We start from the raw sequence: 22,230 nt of genomic DNA, 5'->3' as shown, positions 1-22,230 counted from the left end.
GGTTCCCATTGTTGGGAAAGTAATTGCCTTTCCTGCTTCACCTCACCTTGCATTGTGTTTATGAAAAGAGTAGCTGAGTGCATATAATGAACTGTAACTGAAATTGCTTCTTGTGTTACATCATGCAGTGACTCTAATTGCTGGAAAACATTATCAGCACCAATAATTACCGCAAAATGTGTCAGTGACTAAAATGGAAGCTCCCGGCTGGACTCACCGCCTCATGCAGCGTTTCAGACGCTTGTTTGGTTTCACCTCCGTCAATAGCTTGTCAAGATCTAAACTAATTAAAACTAGTTTTTCTGCAAACTAAAACACGTTTTAGGAACTTTATTTACTTTCCTTCCAGCTTTAGAATTTCTGAAATGTGTTGTTTGTGTTTACTTGTTTGATATTTTATTCTATATTCATCTTCATCTCACCATTGGAAAATAAGTTTCAGATAATACCACAGTATATTTAGTAAGTAAGGTCATATTTATTTGTATAGCACCTTTCGTAGACAGAAAAAAAGCCACCAAGTGCTTCACAACACAGCTTAAAATAAAAAATACAGTAAAATACACAGTTTAGAATCAAAACAGTACACACATTATAAAAAGGGCCAGGACAACATAAAATCATAGCAGCCCAAAAATAGCTAGTTAAAAGCTTGAACAAATAAAGTTGCTTTTGAAGGTGTCAACAGAGACAGTCGAACGCAGAGAGAGCGGAAGATCGTTCCAAAGCCTGGAAGCAACAGCAAAATATTTTTCCTCCCTACAAAGATGTAATTCATGTTTGTGTGTAACTGACCTTTTGCACAAAGCTGAAGCACCAATTAGCAGAGACGGGATTAAACACTAAACCTTAATGAACAAAAGGTTGTTTGTTCCCCTGTGTGAGCTTTGCACACAAAGTCAAATTCTTTGTTTAATTTTTACATTTTTGCTTCTGCAGCAACTGTTAAAAATGAGAGAGGACCTAAAGCAACGGGAGGCTGAGCTGGAGAAAAGCTCAGACGACAAACAACAACTGAATATCCAAGTCCAGAACCTGAAGGAAGGACTCCAGAACCTGCAGAACACACACACCATGCAGGTGAGTGTCACACGTTTTCCTGCTACGTCTGCACAGGCAACATGTGTTTAGTTGTGGGTGTTCAAAGAGATTCAACTCATAACAGAAAGTGAATAAATAAAGGAGCACTTATCAAAATGTCTGTATGTGAGAGCTTGAAATTCGGGAAATCATTCATGGATTTAAAGTAGTTGATATTTCAACAGCAGGAACGTGCAGGGAAATACGTGCAACATAATGAATGAAACAAAATAAAAATAATTACAGCAAGATCAATTTTGTTTTCTTTTTGAATAATGTGTTAATGTGTTTAATTTATTCAGACAACTGTTCCTTAGGAAATCCACTTTGATTTCCTGACATGTTTCGACTTTTGTATGTTTGAACCTATATGCAAATATTTGCTATTTGCTAAATACATTTTCAATGTTCAACATAAAAAATGACTACATTTCGCAGTCATTGTGGATTATGTTTGAAAAAAAAATGTTTTTTTTTTTTTTTGTTTTTTTTACATGATTTTGAACACAATAATTCCATCTTAAAACATCTGTTTTTCACTCTTGGAGCCAATGAATCATTGTTTAAAACAAATTATCTATATACACTTTGTGTACTTTTGGACTTTTATTGATGGCTGTCAGTGCCCGATCTTTTCACGGGTCTGATCCTTTTGGATCCTTTCAACGCATGCACGTAGACTATGTCGCAATCTTTATGAACGAGCTCCTGGGGCTTGATATTTGAATGTGAACCGACCATACAATGTTTGTTAAATATTTTGATAATGCACATACGCGACTGTTTTTGTGGTGTTTTTAATTGTTAATTTTAAATAAAAGACAACAAGGAAAAGCCACAGCAAGACGATTTATAAAAAAACAGGTCAAAACACAATATGTATAATATATATATATAATATATATATATATAATATATATAACAGAAAATAAAATAAAAACCAAAATCAGAATATTTAAAATATACTTTTCTAATTCTTTTTAAATACAGTAACTGCCATTAACAAAACATGCATTGCTGTCTTAAAATTATTGCATTTCTTGTAGTGTTGACCTTTGACAACATGTGCAGACAATAAATGAATAAAAATACACGAACTGCCGTAAAATAGGCCGACTGGATGTAGACGCGTTTTGCGCATGCATTGAAAGGATCCAAAAGGATCAGGCCCGTGGAAGAATTGGACACTGACAACGGCATTGTAAAAGCTAAACCTGCACTAGAAGATGTGAGGGTTAACATATCAGAAATTAACCATCAAACTCTGCTGTAATAAATTCTAACAAATGTGTAGAAATCACACAAGTTGGTGAATTCCTTCCCTCAGATTAGGATCTTCTCTGAATGATCGCCTCACAAAGCAGATGGATAACAGGTGTAAACGCTGAGCCCCGTAGGTTTGGATTAACTGGTTTGAGCAGCACGAGGCATTAAAGGTCCCCTGAACACATCTGCACCAGCCTAAGGCATTCGTCTTGTAACAGCCTATCGTAACAAGTCATCAAGCTGCGCTCTGATCGGATTTCTCACTACAGCGGCATTAATGCAGTTCTCTAAAAACAGGCACAGGGAGCATCACTGGCTGTATTTAAGTCTGTTTTCTTCCACTAAGTTTAAATGCAGGTTTATCCTCCATCATCGACAGAGTAGCATTCTGTCCTTCCTGAACGTTCAGGGCTTCTTTAACCTTTTCTCCTGAAAAGGATTTTCCAAAATGTCAAACTAACAAAGGTGTTGCCTTAATGTAAATTCACTTTTCCCTACAGTATTTTATGTAATCTTGATGAATCAGCAACAGTGACACCCAGCTAAATACAAAATATTGAATTTTTGTTAAGAGAAATGTCCTCTGTTGTTTAGTTTCCCCTCTGGCTCAATGTAACATTGGATAATAATGCAAAGATTAACCTAGGAGAGTTTGCTGCTCCATGTGTTTTCTGTTTATTCAGAGATTACCAGGTATTGTGTAGGTTTCGTAAAACAGAGACTGATGGAGTTGTCATCAACACGTTGAAAGGACGAGTTTGATTCGAAACGTTTTCCCTCGGCTCTGAACTGTTAGAAATATGCTAATTACTTCTCCTTCTTTGGCGTGAATCATAAGCGACAGGCTCATTAAATCCAGAAAGAAAAATCCCATTTTTTTGGTGGTGTGAAGATTTGGGCACGTCATAGGATGATTTGTCTCTTCAGTTCCCCTTCACTGGTCACTGTAGCCCAGCTGTCCCTGAACACATGACAGTGTAGGTCATTGAAGCCATTACTGTGATCATATTGTCTTTATATTTAGTAACAGTTGGTCTCTCCTTAGATTGAGTCGATGGTTGTCTGTTGCTTGATTTGGTTTAGTGAAAAATCAGTCCGCTTGAGAAGAAACCATCTCAAATCTTATTTACATGTGGATAAGTCTCTTTATTTGTAATTTTGGGGTTATTATATGTTTATGTTTATGTTTATATATCAATGCAACATTTCAAATATGCTAATTTCTCTTGTTAGCACCAGAGAATTCTGTTCTGTAGACCAGTAGTTCCCAAACTTTTCACACTCCCTTACCACTTTAACCTGAAGCCATGTACCTCCTAATCCTGCACACGTAAAAAACAAAATAATGTCATGTCATACACAATGTAGCTCTACAGTGAAAATCGTCTCTGAATTATACCTACCCTGTTGAGGAATGATATATCATAAAAAAGATTTAAAATTTCTTTTTTTTTTTTTTTTTTTTTTTAAAGAAATCTACCAAACATTTGTTGATTGAACATGTAGCAGTATTACAACATTTTAATCACCCTAAAACTGTGAAATACAACTTGCTTCAACTTTAATGAGAACGGTGAGGTTGAGCGGATGCACAGAACTCTGAAATGTTTGGCTGAGTTTGAGAGAGTCTCTAATCGTTTAATCTGAATTTTGTTTTCATGTTTGTCAAAGCTGCAAATTTCACTTTCACACAATTATGTGGTGAGGAAAAGCATCACATCTTTACCAGTGACGTGCCATGAGCGCTGGGAATGGGTAGGCAGGGCGTTGCAAATCGAGACCACCAATGTCGACACCAATAACACTTTCATATGTTTTTGCTGGCAAGTGTTAATCTAACAAAAAACACCATTAAAGAAAATAAACAATTAATAAATAGCAGCCTCCATACTGTTCCAACAAGATATATCAAATGACACGGCAGCGCATCTGTTGTTTGTGTTGGAAACCCAGAAATACGGAGAAAATGTCGACAGTGTAGAGCGCTGCCTTTGGACGTAAATAGTTTTCATCTTGGGGAACTGACTGTGTATGTGCAAACACATAAAAACACGCTATGGGGCCAGAGGCAGAGCAGCAATGTGCTTTTGGGAGGGGGTGTGGCCTCCTCCTGCCTTACAACGGAGTGAAACTGTGCAGCGTCTCTGTTGTACCAGGAAATAGCGATGTTTAGTCATTTGGGCTATGAAAATCACAAAATGCTGACACTTTCCAACTTATAGATACTGTAGGCTATTGGAAATTGAAAAATAAATAATTTATAATTATATTATAATTAAAACAAATAATCAATTCACCCTTGGGTAGGCACTGCCTACCTTGCCTACCTTGACTGCACGTCACTGCCTGTAGTGTTATCCCGCTTCGAGCTAGAAAACGTAGCAGCAGCCACGCTGTGTCAATTCACTAATGCACTGTGAACGTACGTATAGCATTTAGCATAGCACGGTTACGTCCAAAGACAGTGCAAAACAATGTACACACCAGTATAAAAGCTAGTAAGCAAATACAATAAGACCTATATGACTATGAATACAAGTAAAGGTGAATTGTAAAGTGAGTTGTGCTACGCCACAGCAAGTCATGCTCAAATATTAGACATCACATTAAACCTGAATCCTAAACCTTACACACTACAAAACAACATCAATCAATCTATTGATCATGAAGTTAATATTTACACAATAAACAGGATGATTCAAAGATCCAGAAAAACACACCTGCCTAATCACATATCAACCAATAATAAATCTGTTCAAATGTATCAAAGCAAATCTGTACAGCCTTGGAGTGATGAAGGAAACAGGAAACAGGAAGCTGACCTTTCATGCAGCAGATGTGAGTGTAATTAGTGTTTGTGTTGCTTTCCTCCAAATCCTAAACACTTCTAGTCTCACAACACGTCGTACAAACAAGGTGTGAAATCTCCTGCGACATGATGTTCATTTGGTGAATTAGCTGCGTGGCCCTTTAATGGATCAGTCAATTAGTTTAAATTGGCTAAGGGCTGTTTGGCTTCTCAGCTTCATACAGCTCGTTCTGTTTGGCCGCTAACGCTAACGTCACTGCTGATGACTTTCAGCTGGAAGACGATCTTCTGATGGTCCGACGTGTTCCTGGGAAACGAGGACACAATGTTTCATATTTATGAGATGAGTCGATTGTGCCACTTTTGAGTCACAGAGAGTTAATTACGTCCACGTGGAGCTCTGCGTTGGCCTTTTCTTTCTTTTTTTTGTTGTTTATTTGTTAAAAATGAGCTCTTGTCTGGACAGGAAGCTAAAAATACCCCAGTGCTGTTGGTGTTTGCTAGTTTTCCACTGAGTTGGACCATATATATATATATATATATATATATTGTGCATCTGCCTGCATCAGAGCCCAGCTCATTTCTACTATGTTTCTCCTCATGTTTCACAGCTGGAGTCAACGAAGCAGGACGACAGAGGAGGAGAGGAAAGTTCTAATCAAACCAGTGTAAGTAGAGCCAAACCTCTTCACCATCACTCATAGAAGTACCATATATATTTTATCCTTTCTTCTTTTTATCTTCTTCTTTCTCCTTCTTTTTTCATCTTTCTTCCTTTGTCCTTCTCCTTCCTTCTTCTTTCTTTCCTCTTCTTTCTTTTTTCTTCTTCAGTCTTCCTTTTTCTTTCTTGTTCTTCTTCTTTCGTCATTTTTCCTCCTCCGTCCTCCTCCTTCCTTCTTATTCTTTGTCCTTCTTCATCTTTCTCTGATTTTCTTCTCCAACTACTTGAGGGATTGTTACAGCACTAATCATGGAGACACAACTTGGCTGGGAAATAAAAGCCCCATCAAGTGAAAATGGCTCACACGTGTTCATATGTCGACACACCCTATCACTCATTTGTAGGATGTGATGAATGATTAAAACCAGGACAAAACTTTGCATTCATCACTCGAAGAAGAATTAGTACAGATTTGTGGTACAGAGGACGGCAAAGGCCAAGAATCTCTTCAGTTTTTCTTCCACCTGTCACAGACTCATTGGCCACGTTTACGCAATGTTTTTTTAATGCAGAATTAGTTATTCCGAACTAAATCATTCGGACTTAAAGTGTTCTGCTTTGTGTTTACATGGAAATAGTAATTCCCGAAATAAGGTTTACATGGAAAACCGGTTTATTCGGCTCTAGTTAATTCTGCTTTTGGTCTGGGGGTTGGGAAGGCTCTGATTGGACAGTGGGAGAACATGACGTGTCACATCGATCACGTCTATCAGGAGAAACACACAACAAACCTCTTATTGTCAACTGGAACACAGAAGACCACACATGAGAACTGTTTTCACCTTTATTTTGATTGTAGTTTTGAAGCAACAGCTCAACAATAACACTTTGGTCTGTGGAGCAGAAGGGAGATAGGAACTAATTGCCAGTAAATAAAGCCCAGTAAAACTCCAGAAAACAATAACCAGGAATAAATAGTTGCTTACTGGTAAAGATAGCAGCTCCAACAACCATTACAATGATAAACTTGGTGATATTACAGCCTATGCAGCAGTACGGGGACGCATTTACTCAGTCTCCAAGTGAACAGGCTTCACCCGTCCGATGAAGCCGTTCCGTTTGCTGATCTCCGTGTGTGATAAGTCCATGTGTCCGTGTTAACTCATTCAGTGGCAGCCATTTTCAAATTTTCAACCCCCCTCAGTGCCAGCCGTTTTTGAGCATTTTGACTGATTTTAAAGACCCACAGAATATTTTCTACTATGACTATTGGAAATCTGACACCAGATTCTGAGAGATTGAAGCCTCTACTGTCATGAAAAAAAAAACATTTGTTTCTGGCTCGTTCCGTTCTTTTGTAGTCAGCCATTGAATAGAGCAAGTTTTACACAAATCTTCAGAAAACAGCCTTTTTGTAAAAAAAAACCCTGTCCGTGACTTTATAGCTATTTTTTTTTTGCTTTAGTGACAACTCTAACATCTGAACATTGTTTCCTTATATAAAACATTAAAAAAAACATTGAGACTGGGCTTTTGATGGCAAAATTATTATTATTTTGCTGTCTATGTCAGAGTTGAATGGATTTTTTACTGTATTTTGGCGTTCCACCAACTTTCCCTCCCGTCAATCTGCACACAGACGTAACTTCCTCTTCCTCCTGACACGCAGCAATGACCCGTTTAGCCCGGTTAGTTGATGGTTTTATCTCACGATCACAACATTATCAATAATACACTCAGGTCCACACATGTTCTGTGTTAGTATGTGGTGCTGTGAGCTGCTGTATACGTCACAATATCACTCTGTAGCGCCATAATATCACTCGTTCCTGTTTCTCCTCCCCAGCTAATGGTAGCATCAGTGGATAATCTCTCATCTAAAGGTGCACCGCTGCCATCGTCAGGGCACAGTTGGTCACTACAACACCCCACAGCTTAGATATTGATGAGGGACCTCCGCCAGGGTGTTTTCTTGTATTCCCCGTGAAAAAACGCAAATGACGAGTTTCTCGTCAATGGCGCTGAGCGTTTGGATTTGAAATGATGAGATATCTCGTCGGGGGCACTGAGTGAGTTAATGTCTGCATGTTTATGCCTCCGTCCATCCCCTTTTTTCATTAAATCCATGTCTTTTAAGGCTCTTATTAAATAGTGTTGGCTCTACTCCGGGCTGCCATTTTGTATTATGTCACCCAGCGCGTCATCCCTGTAAATCGCACATGCGCAGAACAACTGGAATTAACTTAAAGCAGATTTAAGTGTTGTTAACTGTTAACAAGAAAGAGGAATTATTTAATTTGGAATTAAAAACAGAATACACCAGCTATCTAATTCGGAATTAAGTTTAATTCGGAATTAAACTAGCATTAAGAATTAAGTGTTTACATGGTCAGTTTAAACAGGAATTAACGTTTATTCTGCTTTAAAGAGAAATTAAATCTCCCATGTAAACGTGGCCATTGTTTGCCTACCAACTCTTCTCCTCTATTTGTCCTTTTTTACATTCTCTCTCTCTGGGTGTCGTCGTGTGTGTTTGACGTCTGTCCTTCCACCAGATATCTAGCTGCAGGCTATAACCTCTTGCCGACCTCATTACTCATGTCTCTGGTGTTGTTTTGACAGCTGATGAAACTTTCTGATGTTTTCCCCACATGTTTATTTTCAACTGTCTCTGTTGTATCAGACACATCCACTTATGTTTAGGTTTGTTTATACAAAAAAATAAATAAATACAGTTTTAACAACCTGACTTTTTTGTGGAAACGTACTAGCATTAAAGCTCCTGAGAATAATAATCAAAAAATAATAATTAAAACAGACAAAGACACAGTGTAGGCATCGGAGATCAATAAATCAAAGGTATTTTTTCTGAAAAGCAGAAGAGTTTAATCACAAAAACGTTTTGAAGGTTGAAATATATTTTACTTTATTACAATTATAAACAATAGGGTTGTTGACAAATGGTCATGTGACTTCAGAAAAGTTTTGTGAATTGCATTGTGGGGTGGGGAATCCTGTAGAAAGACTAAAAACAATTGGAATCAGTTATACTGACATATTACACAGTTACTCACTTGTTCCCAAACTTGTGGCAAATTTGGCACAGTGGGCTTCCACCTGAACTTTTTTTTACAAAAACTTGTATCTTTGACCTATTTGTTTTTATCACCAAAGTTGCTGCAATTGGTGTCAATATATTAGTTCAATATTTCCTGGCTTTGTAGCCTTCACTATTGAGAATTGGCTTTATATTTGATGTACATTTCTGGGGTTTTTTCAGGCGGACTAAAGAGTTCTGTATTTAAAACATAATTTATTGTCATTCAGTATCATATATTTCCAAAATGTCACATCCTCTGTAACCACTAAGGTTCCTACTTCAATCTTTGCCGTGTAGATCATGTAGAAGTATAGAAAAATGTCATTTGTTGGGGGAATGTTCTTTTCTGAGAAAAGAAGCTGGGGCTTAACAGATTAAAATAACAATTATTTAGGAAGTGTTTTTACTTCATTCGTACTGTGCTTTATTTTTTTTTTTTTCGCCAGACAATGAAGACAGTGATTTGCTTTACGCAATTTTGGTTCCTGTTTGTTAATGTTGTTCCCCGTGAGATGACGTCTCTCTGTGAGACAATAAATTCCTGTGCAAAGCCACAATATTAACATCCGCCATTGTTTTGGTGCACATTTTAACCTGTGAAAACACTATAAATGTCACTGTTGGGGTTACACTGGCATCAGTAGAGGATGAGAACAACTCTTGTATAAAATACAGATACAGTTAAAAGATGTTAGCTATCGTTCCCAGCAGCTTTAAATGGAAACCTTAAAAATTGCAAGTATGGCTCTCAATCCCATGCCAAGGTCATTTAATTGGGAACCAGTGCTTTAGTGGCTCTGCTTTAGTCAGATTAACAAACAGCCCACTGACAATAAATTAATGAATACTGCAGGTTATCTGATTAATCTGAGGTTTGAGAAGGAATCACACTTTATCTGATTTGTTTCCGATTATTATTATTATTATTATTATGATTTAAATCCCTGCATAACGTCACCTGGTAAAATAACGATGATAACAGAACATTTGCGTTCCTACTGTGTGCAGGAAGCAGCAGCATCACTAGTTTCCTGTAGTCAGGAGAAAGAAGGTCCAACTGAGAGGAGCCCAACAAGTCCCATCCATTCTGAGAGAGAAGCTCTGCTCGTTGGTACGTGTGTGTGTGTGTGTGTGTGTGTGTGTGTGTGTGTGTGTGTGTGTGTGTGTGTGTGTGTGTGTGTGTGTGTGTGTGTGTGTGTGTGTGTGTGTGTGTGTGTGTGTGTGTGTGTGTGTGTGTGTGTGCGTGTGCGCAGAGGTGGCTGCTGACTCATCGTAGAAGGTTTGTATAATCTGCGACAGAACATGTTGACCATGGAGATGAAAGATTTCATTTTTGAACACAATTTAATTGACAGGATTTTAAAGTGCTTCATTAAACTTTTAAAAATGTTAAAAAAGTGAGTCATAGGAAACCCACACTCATCATTAAATATAGCGAGATGCCGCTCCATGCTGGTGTGGTTTCCAGCAAAAGTTGAATAAAGTGCTGGTTGATCATCCTTAGTTCATACCTTTGTGTTAATATCTTTGTTTTTGTGTGGCCTCAGGGATCATTTCCACATTCCTGCACGTCCATCCATTCGGAGCCAGCATCGAGTACATCTGCTCCTATTTGCAGCGCCTGGACACAAAGGTAACAAAATTACATTATACAGCATTAGGCTTAACATGGGCCATACAAACATCAATATAGATTTTATTTATATATATATATATATATATATATATATATATATACGTACGGGGTAATGGGTCCCATTTATATGGTGGTATGTGCCAATGATTTGGTATCACCAACCGTTGAAATATTTGACTCACAAATAAATGAGAAATCGACTTTTGTTTTTTTTTTTGTTTTTCTTCTTTCGGGGCCCCAAATCGAAAATCGGGCTCCAAGCATCAATGCGTACACATCCATAGATTATACCTACAAAATTTCAGCCCCATCCGTTCTCGAATAACAGAGGAGTAGTTATTTTAACTAGTGTACACAACAACATCAAGAACAAGAAGAAGAACAAAGTGAGTGACGTTTTGAGTCCAGTAGCCTGGCCTAAAAAACATGTTTCCAAAGGTTTCTGTTCTATTAATTTTATCTAAAACTCATCATTCATTCTCTATTTCCTATTTCAGAGCGATCTTTAATAATCTGACACTGTTAAACATGTCCCTGTGCAGTGTACCTTTAATAAAAGCAGGTCGGTCTGACCCATGGTTTACTGCAGGTGTTGTTGTTACGTAAGATAATTGAACCTGATACACAGTGAGACAACAGAGCTGCTGCAGATCTGCACAGTCAGCAGAAAGCACTGGCCAGGCTCCATTCTTTGACTAATTTACATCCCTGCTGACAATCTGTGCTGCAGTGATGAAATAATGACCAGCTCAGACCATCCCAGGTCAGCCTGAGCCATGAAAACACCCAGTTTTTAGACCAAAGTTCCTCTGTGGAGTGTTAGTGTGAGTCTGTGTCTCACCCACACAGACTGTCAGCCTGCTCTGCACTGCTCTGCTTACATATGGGTTTGGTAAATGCCAGCGTCCTGCTGTGCTGTTGACACCCTGGATGCATGCAAACAGAGCGCCGTCATGCTTTTACAGCTCTCTGTCTGTAACAAATGGGAATGGCAGAATCTAAAGTAGTTTGACATTTTTACACATCTTTACATTTATGCTAAAATTGTTTTGCAGTGTGTCTTTCCAAACTGAGAGCCTTAGAAAAGTCACACAGCTATTGTGGAGCTTTTTTTATTCGTAAATACAGGCAACGTTTCAGCTTCCTGCACATGATGGAATCCCATGTTTGAGCCATAGTGATGATGGGATTTTCTTCATACTCAAAAAATCCACATTATCTATTACACACCAGAATGTTATGGTTTGTTTTTATTTGTTTGTATTTCTAGTGAGTTGATAATAGAGTAAATCGCTAAGTATGTCCAGAGTTAAAGTCAAATAAAAGCATTGGTCATTTTTACATGGTTGCATTCACAGAAGTTATGTTATTCCTTTTTTTTTTTTTGTTTTTTTTTTTTTTGTTTTGTCCATGCTGAAAAAGGAGACGAGAGAAGCAGTTTGCTAATCATATCATATCATACTATTATCGCAGAGATGGGTATCTTTCATTAATGCAGGGGCCATAACAGTGTAATTCTCTGATCCGAGGGCCACAATATCAACATTTATGTCAGTATTATAAATAATCACCTGAATTATTGTGAATTTTCAACTTTTAAATATGACTGAATTACCTAAAATCAAAATTTGACTGTTAAGAAACATGTCCTTAGCTGTCATGCCACATGTGATTTTTTATTTTTTAGATTACATAGTAATATATACATTAATAAATATTGCCGGCCCGGCCAACCTGTAGTTCCTTTTTTCCACCGGCTGGGTGAGTATAAGCCTATTTACAGCAAAGCCGTCCCTGAACAAGGCCATCTCGGGCGTTAAAGCCTTTTTCTGTCTTTGTACAGTTTGATGTAATGTTCACTAGCATCACCGCTGTGTACAAGTCCCTATTTTTGGATTGTAGTCGTCTGTTAGGTGAAATATACGTCGGTAGGTAGAGATTTTTCAAACATACGCGCTAAATAAATTGACGTCACTTCCTTTTCGACAATTTTTGCTGTTTAGATTTACATCAATAAAATAAAGATCACACACAAACACTATTGTTTCTTTATGTTTTTAATGGTAATAATAATAAATGCAAACTTGCAATAATAAAAAATAGGTTTTATCCGATACAGTATTGATATTTTTGTTCTCTTTCCACATTAATAAACACATTTGAAAAATGTTCTTGAGCAACTGATTATTTTCATTTTTCATTATTGTACATTAGTAACATTAGTAGACATCATTTTAATTGTAAAATAATATGTTTTCCCTTTGGTCTGTATTTCCATCGTAAGTAAAAAGTCTTAAATATAACCTACCTGTAGTCACTATGATTTTTTTTTTTTTTATGAGATGGAATCATAGTGTTTGCCTCAAAAATCAATGAGTCGAACATGAATTACTCCAAAAAGTAAACGTTTGGTTTGTTGACATTTTCGCACATTGCATTGTGGGAAGTTGAGTTGCCGAGACCGTTCCATAGAAGTGTTTTTGCTTCATTGATATCACGTGGAACACCAGGAAACAAACTTGAACAAATATGGAGTCAAGTCACTAAAAAAAAACAAAGAGAAAACCTGAAATCACAGTAAGAATGAAGTTAAATCACACGTCTATGTGCGATGATCTATGAGGCATAAACTATGATTTTTATCTAACTAAAGAATTATGTGGGTAGCAGCTTTAGTGTGTTTTTGTTGTTGGGCTTTGGATTCATTTTTGTGCATTTTGGTTGTTGTTTTGTATTTTTTGTTGTTCTTTTTTTGCACATTTGTTGTCATTTTGTGTGTTTTTTATCCCACCCCTAAGAGCATTCAAGATTTGGTGACTTATAAAGGTCTCTTTGTTTTGAATAAAAGGCTTGTTTTTATTTAAATGGGTGAAACAGAGTGTTTTAATGTCATTGTAAAAAGTTGATTCTTAACGGCGCATAGAAGCACAGACAGTGTTTGAATGGAGTGGCGGTGATTGTGGAGAGGGTTCTTCAATCAAACTGGAACTTGTTGTAGGTCATTTGATAACTTTATTCAGACATTTTCATGCAACATTCAGGAGAATTTGTCTTCTGTGTGTGTGTCTTGTGAACTGTAACTCTTGAGTTATGTGACCTTCTGTTATTTAAAAAAAGACCTTGTTTAAAAACAAAATTGGGTCACAATCCAGAAAAGGTTGCAAACCTTTTACACTAAATGTTTCTTCCCTCTTATTTACAAAATGAGATATTTTAAAATGTGTGTTATCAATCTATCATTATGCTCTACAATGGTTTTAAATAGTTTTCTAAGAAAAATGTTGCGGTCGGACAATGGGGGTACTTGGATTCAGAAATAGGACAAAGGGGGTACTTGAGCCAAAAAAAAATAATTCAACCCAGGTTTACTCTCACTCAAACAGACTTTGTGTCCTCAGCTGTTTCGTCCTTTAGTGAAGGCGACTCTTCACACGTCTAATTGTTTTTAAGCTCCACTCATCATGAGGCTTTTCAAAAAGCAACTTTCAGTGTCACCTTCAAAGAAATGAGCGGCCTCTTCGTCTCCTCCTCCTCCTCCTCAATGTAAAGACTTTCACAACACTTTTTAACGTGACACTTGCTAACTAACCAGAGGACACAATAAATGTCTGAGATTTTTCATACTTATTATTCAGGATAAATTACTTTGTCCTATGACCTCATCTCCAAGGTTGTTGGAAGAAGATGCACATTTCTTTCGAGGCTGTTAGAATTGTTGGACTCGTCCACACGTCGTAAGAGTGTGACGGTCTTCTCTCAGGCCTTCACGCCTTCGCCTTTCTGTGTGTGTGTGTCTGTGTGTGTGTGTGCATCTCCACGTCACACACAAGCTGCCCACAGAGTTTAGTCAATATAACTGACGTGACTCCCCTAACAACAACACTGTCAGCGCTCAGAGCTTATCTGGTGGCTCCACATGTTCTCAGCTCCTTTGTGCATTATGACACACAGGCTCCGTCTCCACGATGGTGCGTAATATTCCCCGACATCAGCGCAGGGTTTGAAGAATCTGCTGATTATTATTGGAGATGCAGTAGTATTTTTTTGGGTAACGGTTGGAGCGCTGCATCGCAGCATGTGGCGCATCCCCCAGGGATTCTGGTTGATTGACGGATCCCGAGCCCACCACGGTTGTACGAGACAGATTACACATAATCAGGACACAGCACGGTACAGATGTACCTGGGCGTCAACCACATCAAGTGTTTTGCTTTACACGTTTCCAGTCCTACCGCTGTCACACAGGGGAGTCAATCCAGTCGATTGTTTTAAAGGTGCTCACATATTTATTTATTTTCAGGCCTTTTCTGTTTGTACAAAAGCCCATTGTTAACAGGTTTCAAAGGTCATAATAAATGATTGAATTTCTTGTGAATAATATGGTACCGGGCGACCGTGGATCAGGTGGTAGAGGGTTGTCTTCTGATAGAGAGGTTGGGGGTTCGATCCCAGCACCTGACTATGTGTTGAAGTGTCCTAAGTTGCTCCCAGTGGTTGACTAGCGCCTTGCATGGCAGTCCTGTCCCATTGGTGTGTGAATGTGAGAGTGATTGGGTGAATGAGCTGATATGTAAAGCGCTTTGAGACTGCTTCAGTGTGGTGATAAAGCGCTATATAAAATCAAGTCCATTTACCATTTACCATGGTAGATCAGGGGTTTTGTTGATTTATTTATTTATTCAGCTTTTGTTGGTTTTGCTAATGTATGTAGCAAATCCAGGAAGTGGAAGCAGACATATTTGGGTTCGGACCAAAAATCTTGTGGACGTCTGTCCATTTAACGCACTTCATTGCGTTAAATCCTCATGAGTCAATGACTCAAACATCATCTACTCCAAAAATCAAAGGGAAAAGGTCAAAATTGTCAAAATATAAATATTGATAAACAAGAACACAGAGAGTGTTAACCTTCCACCAAGCACCAAATATCCTCTCTGTCAGAATCAGTTCATCTGGATACCCTCCAAAATGTAATGAAATCCTCCATGGCCAAAAGTCAATCTCTAGTTAAACTTTTGCCAAAATCCATTAAGTACTTTTGATGTAATTGTGCTGACAAACAAATAAATAAATGTCAGTGAAAATATGACGTATATTCGGTATTAACATAAATATAAAGAAAACAAGGTACTTTTGTCATTTTAATAAGATTGGCGTGGCCTAAGAGAGACAGGGGAATGGTGGACCACCCAGCCAGATCCAATTTACAGCACCCAAGTCGTGGTTGATAGTTTTTTACAATTAATCCCGAGAGTGATTTTGTAACAATGATTCCTAGGTATTTTAATCCCTGTGTTGCTTCCCTGAATGGGAAGAGGGAAGCATCAAGGTCCTCTGCAAGGGAATTAATCGTGAGACACTCACTTTTGTGTTGGATAATTTTATAGCCAGATAAGTTTCTAAATTGTTCTAAAATATCAAGAATGGTGGGAAGAGAGGATGTTGTGTTAATAATATAAAGCAATAGGTTGTCGGCATATAAAGAGAGTTTATTTGAAAGGCCGTACCAGGAAACCCCTTCAAATTTTCTTTCACTACGAATCCATAAGGCTAAAATACTGTATATATTAACGGTTTACAGACTATTATAGTTACAAACTTTTTCAACTCAACTCTCTTTATATGGTGCAAAATTACAACGAAAGTCATCGCAGAGCGCTTCACAAAATATAAAGTCTGTGGTAAGAAAGAAAGAAAGAAAGAACCCAACAAGATCCACATGAACAAACATTTAGCAACAGTGGGAAGAAAAAACTCCCTATTTTTTTATAGGAAGAAATCTCCAGTGGTGGCAGCCATCTGCTTCGACTGGTTGGGGTTAGTGAACAGAAGGGCAAACAGAATAGAATAGAAGGATAGTCCATCTGAGTGTCCCAGACTAGTTGAGCCGGGAACCATTAATCAGTAATCGGCAGATCTGACATCAAGACACAGAAAAGAGAGCAGAGCGCGAGGAGAAGGCACAGACTGCAGGACAAACATGATACACTATGATACACTCGTTCCTAGTGGGTCGTGCGGCCTCCCACATGCTCTGATGCTACCATTACAGACGATGTTTTGTCTTGTAATGCCTGTGATTATGACCAGAATAACGAGACTATGTCCATTTTAGGTTTTTGCTATTATACGATATTATGCCCTAGCAAACAGGTCGATTTTGAGTTGATTATTAAAAGTGGAGAGAGTAGCAGCCTCCCATACTAAGATTTAGAGCTGTTTTAAAGATGAGGAGCCTGGTAGCTGAATGCTCAGCCTTTCCATTTGTTAGAAACGTCATTGAAACAAACAGACACACGCTTGGAAACAAGATTAAAAAATTCTCAGGACCGGGTGCTGCTAAACATTGTCCCATCTGGCAAACCCAGAAACCCTTTTAAAACCTGTTTTTAATGATCGTATGTTCATTTATTTAAAATGTAAATTTTTCAGTTTATGTCTAGTCTATGATTAGTCTATGAAAGAAAACACTCATTTTTGAAAACATTATGTATGTTTCGAATCCTAAATCAGGAGATTTGTGTTTTAAATGTGGATATGTGTCTGTGTGCATATGCGTGTGTGTGCAGATCAACCACGCTGAAGTGGAGGCACTTCTGTCCCGGCTGCCTTGCACCTTCAAACAGGAAATGACTGGTGTCGGAGCCAGTTTGGAGAAGCGCTGGAACTTCTGCGGCTTCCAGGGCATCAAAAGGACATAAAGATGTGAAACAAAGGGTTGAGGGACACACAGAGAAAGAGAAGGAACACAGACAATGCCTTTCAAAGACTGTGGACCAGGCCCAATGGAGAACTGGAGCAAGTACGGATCTGGGAACACAGTGGACTATGTTATAGAAACATTTCAGCGATGCTGAGTGGAAGGAAAAATGGGGGGGGGAAACAGCATTTCCATGGTTACGCCATGACTGACACCAAACTCTGATGAAGAAGAAGAAGTCTACAGGAGCTGAGACTTTGGATTTGTGTGTTTTTACGAGGTATTTTTAGACTAAGACTGAGCGACAGCCGCAGAGGAGCATCACGTCGCGCCGTCACTGGATCTCTATGTGGTTTCGGCACTGGACTTGGCTTCCCCGGGGAGCTTTTCAGGGTCCGCCTCAATCATCAGACCCCCTAAAGTCTTCTCTTGTTGCCGTTCCTGGTTTGTAACATAGATGAAAAATGGATATATTTCTTCATTCTCTGTAAAGGCTGCAAACAGCTGCATAGATTCATTTGTTGTAATACACTGTAAATGCTTGGATAATATTTTTGAATATAAAAGATGTTTGAATACAATTAAAAAGCTGAGTGTGCTTTGTATGTAGAGTTTATGTATAACTGTCACTAGTGTGAATAAGAGAATCTAATAACTTATAGGAAGACATCATCAAAGTCCAGAGGTGTAAAGAATACTGCTATATCCTACTAAAGTAGAAGTACTTAACCACAAGCCCCCTGGCTAAACGGTACAGGGGCTAAATTGGCTACTTTATTTTTGTGCTCTGATTGTGCGTCTGACACACATGTTGCTGTAGCACATTAGTTCTCTAATTTTTGGGTGTCAGATGAAGGTTGCATTTTCGTCGAAAATCTACGACTAAAACTGAATCTAAATTTGCTGTCAAAATTAACACTGGTGGGAATCAAATTTAAGGATTGTTAGAACCTGATACTGTATAACAATGACCCGAATTGTCATAAAAATAAATGTAATCAATCAGCAGCAGCTCCACAATAACACATGGTTTCAGTTTGGAACACGGAGCGGAAGAGAGATAGGCACTAATCACCGATAGAAAAAGCCCAGTAAAACTCTGGAAAACAATCACCAGGAATACATATTTGCTCCCTGGTGAAGATAGCAGCTCTAAGAACTGGTAAAATGATAAACTGGTGATATTACAGCCTGTACACGTAGTACGGGGATGCATTTACTCCGCCTCCGGGTCCTAGTGCCAGCCGTCCGGTGAAGCCTGTTCCGTTTACCGAGCTCCATGTGTGTTTAATAAGTCCGTGTGAAAGTCTGCATGTTTATGCCTCCGTCCATCCACTGTTTTCATGATATCCATGTCTTTTAAGGCTCTAGTCTCGGCTGGAGTCCGGGCCACTGCCGTCTTGGATTATGTCAGCGCGTCATCGCCGCAAAACGACCTGAATTAACTTAAAGCGGATTGACCAAGTTAAGTGTTTACAAGAAAGAGGAATTATCTCATTCAGAATTAATATCAGAATTAACCAGCCACTTAATTTGGATTTAAGTTTAATTTGGAATTGAATTAGCATTAGGAAGCATGTGTTTACAAGGTCAGGTTAAAGAATAATTAACTTTTATTCCACTTTAAAGAGAAATTAAAGCTCCCATGTAAACGTGACCAATGGTTTGTGGCTCTACTAGTCTGGGACATTTGGATGGACTATCCTTCTATCCTATCCTGTTTGTCCCTCTGTTCACTAACCCCAACCAGTTGAAGCAGATGGCTGCCACCTCTGAACCTGGTTCCGCTGGAGATTTCTTCCAATAAAAAAGGAGTTTTTTCTTCCCACTGTCGCTAAATGCTTGTTCATTTGGATCTTGTTGGGTTCTCTGTTTTTTTTCACTATGAACTTTATATTTTATTCAGCGTGCTGAGATTACTTTGTTGTAATTTGCGCTATATAAAAGTTGAGGTGAGTTGAGTATATATATATATATATATATATATATATATATATATATATATATGTACAAACATATTTTGGAGAACCTTGACATTTTTGGTAACTTTATATATACACACTATTGGTCAAAAGTTTTTGAACACCCTAATTTTTCCAGTTATTTATTGCAGTTGTAGTCATGCGAGTCCAATGAATAGCTTGAAATGGTACAAAAGGTAAGTACTGAACAGCCAGAGGTTAAAAAAAAAAGGTTTGGTCACCCAAAACTGAAAAATAATGTACATTTCATTCCTTTTTAAGGGAACATGAAGTGGGTTCCATCATTTTTTTTTTCAACTCAAATTGTTTATTTGTTCTATGCTTTGGTTTCATAGTGCAATGACACAATAAACTGAATATTTTTCAGTAAAAAACTAGAAAAAGTGAAGTGCTCTAAAACTTTTGACCGTTTGTGTATTTACATAAAAAAGGCAAAATGTTTTTACATTTTGGGCTTAAGATCTTGTTACATTATTGAACAGTTGTAACATTTTGGGTTTCATTACATTTTTTTGAGTCGTCGTTACATATCAGGCTCTAACAAGTATGTGTATTTATTCAGGCAGTTGTTGCGTTACCTCACAGGCATGAGTGCGCACAAAATGTCTGTGTAAATTAGTGACACAATTCAGTGCTAGTTATGTTTCCTCCTCAACCTTTAGCAGATCGAGCGATTCCTCCTCAAAGCTTAGCGGAGCATCTTTAATTGGCCTTCGCTCGTCGCTCTGTGATATAAACTGCAATCATTACACATGATTTGCTCTCATTGGCCTCCGTGTTTCATGCATTCCCTGCATTTCATCACATAGCAGCTCCTCGAGCTGAGTTAATAAGTGGAATTAGTGTGTTTTGATTTTAAGCTGCTACAGGGCTTCTGTCTGCACGCACAATTTATTGAGCTGCATGGTTTACAGGTTGAAGCTGCAGTGAAACTGTCATGGGAGTGGAGCCGTTAGCGTGTTAAATGCAGTTTGTAATGTGCAGCCCACTAAACTGTGTAGGCTTCTGTCAAGGATGATTTAAAAGAGGGCAAGAACAAAAATGCACAGCCTGATTCACTTCAATTCCATTCAGTTGCTTTTTCAAAAGCGCCAACACCCACAGCGCAGGGGTCATGTGAGGGTGAATTTACATGACAGAGAACAGAGCTCACAAGGGTTTCCAGAAATAGAACACAAAAATGAAAAATCTGCATATTTTAATTTGTTTTTTTAACACTTTATTTAAAGATTTTTCAGTTTTATACAAACAAACTTATCAAGACTTAGGGCTTGTTCAAAGTTACTTTACAGAGATGTAGATCACAATGCCAACTAGCTGCACATGAGCCCTCCTTGTGCAAAGATATCCGTAAAATTAAACACAAATACAATACAATACAATAGGCTGCACATCCCACCTCCTCAACAATTAAATTATGCATTACACATCCCACTCAAGTAAAAGGCAAACCGTCAACATATATGCAATGAAGGGCAACCATGTCCTACGATATTTATTTATTGACCCACGTAAGCTGTACCTTAGATATTCAATTTGCAAACACATCATCACCTTCGCGTACCCACTGAATAAAGGAAGGAGGTTGTGCGTCCTTCCACTTTGTTAAAATGTGGGCCAAGAGTGATGAAAGGACAATGGCACTGGCCTGGTACGAGGTCAACACCAAACACTACGGTAACCGGGTTGGGATCAATTGTTCTGCCACACACATCAAAAAGCATCAAATACAGAACCCCGAAACCTGCCCAATGCCACACAGGACCAAGACATATGGCTCATGGTGGCGGGTGTTCGCAGCAGGTACCGTATATTCTAGCAAGCTTGGCCTTATTGAAATAGGAACCGTGAATATTTGAATTTGTGTTGCAGTTCTGACTTTGGTCTATTCCAGAAGTAGGCAACTTTTATCACTGAGGGCCACATTATCAATATTCATGTCAGCATTTAGAATAATGACCAATCTGAGCATTAATATAGGCAAGATAAATGAGTTTGTGTTGTCATTTCATGTGTTTTGGGTTGTTTTATGTATTTTTCTCTCATTTTGGCTTTCTGTTATTGTCTTGAGTGTTTTTAATGTCGCTTTGTGTCTTTTTGAAGTAATTTAGCAGATATTCCTCTCATTCATCTTTGGTTTTTTTTTGGTTGTTGTTTTGTGTGTTCTGACCCACTTTGTGTATTTTTGTTGTCATTTTGTAATTTTTTTGAGTTTGTGTTTTTGTTTTGTTTTGTATTATATAGTGAAATTAAACCTGATAAATCTTGGCTTTTTCACACATGAGCTTCACACGTTCTGTTTTTATTCCCTCCAATCGTGTAAAAAAAAAAATCCCTTCATTAAATAATACAAAACTATAGGAACAAAACTATAGGAAGTATGTTTATTTTGAACGGTATTTGTATTTATTGACATTTTAGAAATATGTTATAAAATGAAAAATCGTCCAGTTATTTTCAACCCACGGAGCACGATTTCTCCTGTATCATGTTAGCATGGTAGCAGCTAGCCTAGCTTTGTCGTCTTCTATTAAGCTATTCTTTTTTAAATTTAAAGTAGCCAGAGGTTAAATGTCATTTGATCTCAAGAAAACAAGTGTGTGAAATACAAAGCAATAGAAAAAGAATGAGAGCTACGACGTCGTGTTAGGGTCACATTCAAATCTGGGCACTACGAGATTAAAGTCTTATTATTTCAATAATAAAGTTTTGACAATAAAGGCATAATATTTCAAAATTAAACTTGTAATATTTCAAGAATAAAGTCATAATTTTATGAGATTAAAGGCATAATATTTCAAGATTAAAGTTTAATATTTTGATAATAAAGTCGTAATTTTATTATCATTTATTACTTTAATCTTTTTTTTTTTTCCTTGTCTGCACATGCTGTCAAAGGTCAACACTACAAGAAGTGTAATCATTATGAGACAGCAACGCATGTTTTGTTATTGCAATAAAATAAATTGATTTATTTTATTGCTTAATTGTGACCA

The 22,230-nt window shown here is 37.8% G+C and overlaps 1 protein-coding gene across 4 annotated transcripts in view; it reads left to right on the top strand.

The window, feature by feature from the left end:
* Positions 1-17,787, top strand: part of enox2 (ecto-NOX disulfide-thiol exchanger 2) — a 240,171-nt gene extending 222,384 nt beyond the window's left edge. For all 4 annotated transcript variants that reach the window (XM_028460204.1, XM_028460201.1, XM_028460203.1 and 1 more), the window contains 5 exons: positions 940-1,080; positions 5,767-5,823; positions 9,925-10,027; positions 10,464-10,549; positions 17,122-17,787. In XM_028460204.1, coding sequence (XP_028316005.1) covers positions 940-1,080; positions 5,767-5,823; positions 9,925-10,027; positions 10,464-10,549; positions 17,122-17,253 — 519 coding nt within the window. In that variant the 3' untranslated portion in view covers positions 17,254-17,787. The remainder of the gene's footprint in view (positions 1-939; positions 1,081-5,766; positions 5,824-9,924; positions 10,028-10,463; positions 10,550-17,121) is intronic.
* Positions 17,788-22,230: the final 4,443 nt, after the last annotated feature.

Source organism: Gouania willdenowi, chromosome 10 (genome assembly GCF_900634775.1).
Source record: "Gouania willdenowi chromosome 10, fGouWil2.1, whole genome shotgun sequence".
In the NCBI taxonomy this organism is placed as follows: domain Eukaryota; kingdom Metazoa; phylum Chordata; class Actinopteri; order Blenniiformes; family Gobiesocidae; genus Gouania; species Gouania willdenowi.
Note: the sequence above shows the minus strand (reverse complement) of the source record. Positions and strands in the feature narration are given on the sequence as shown.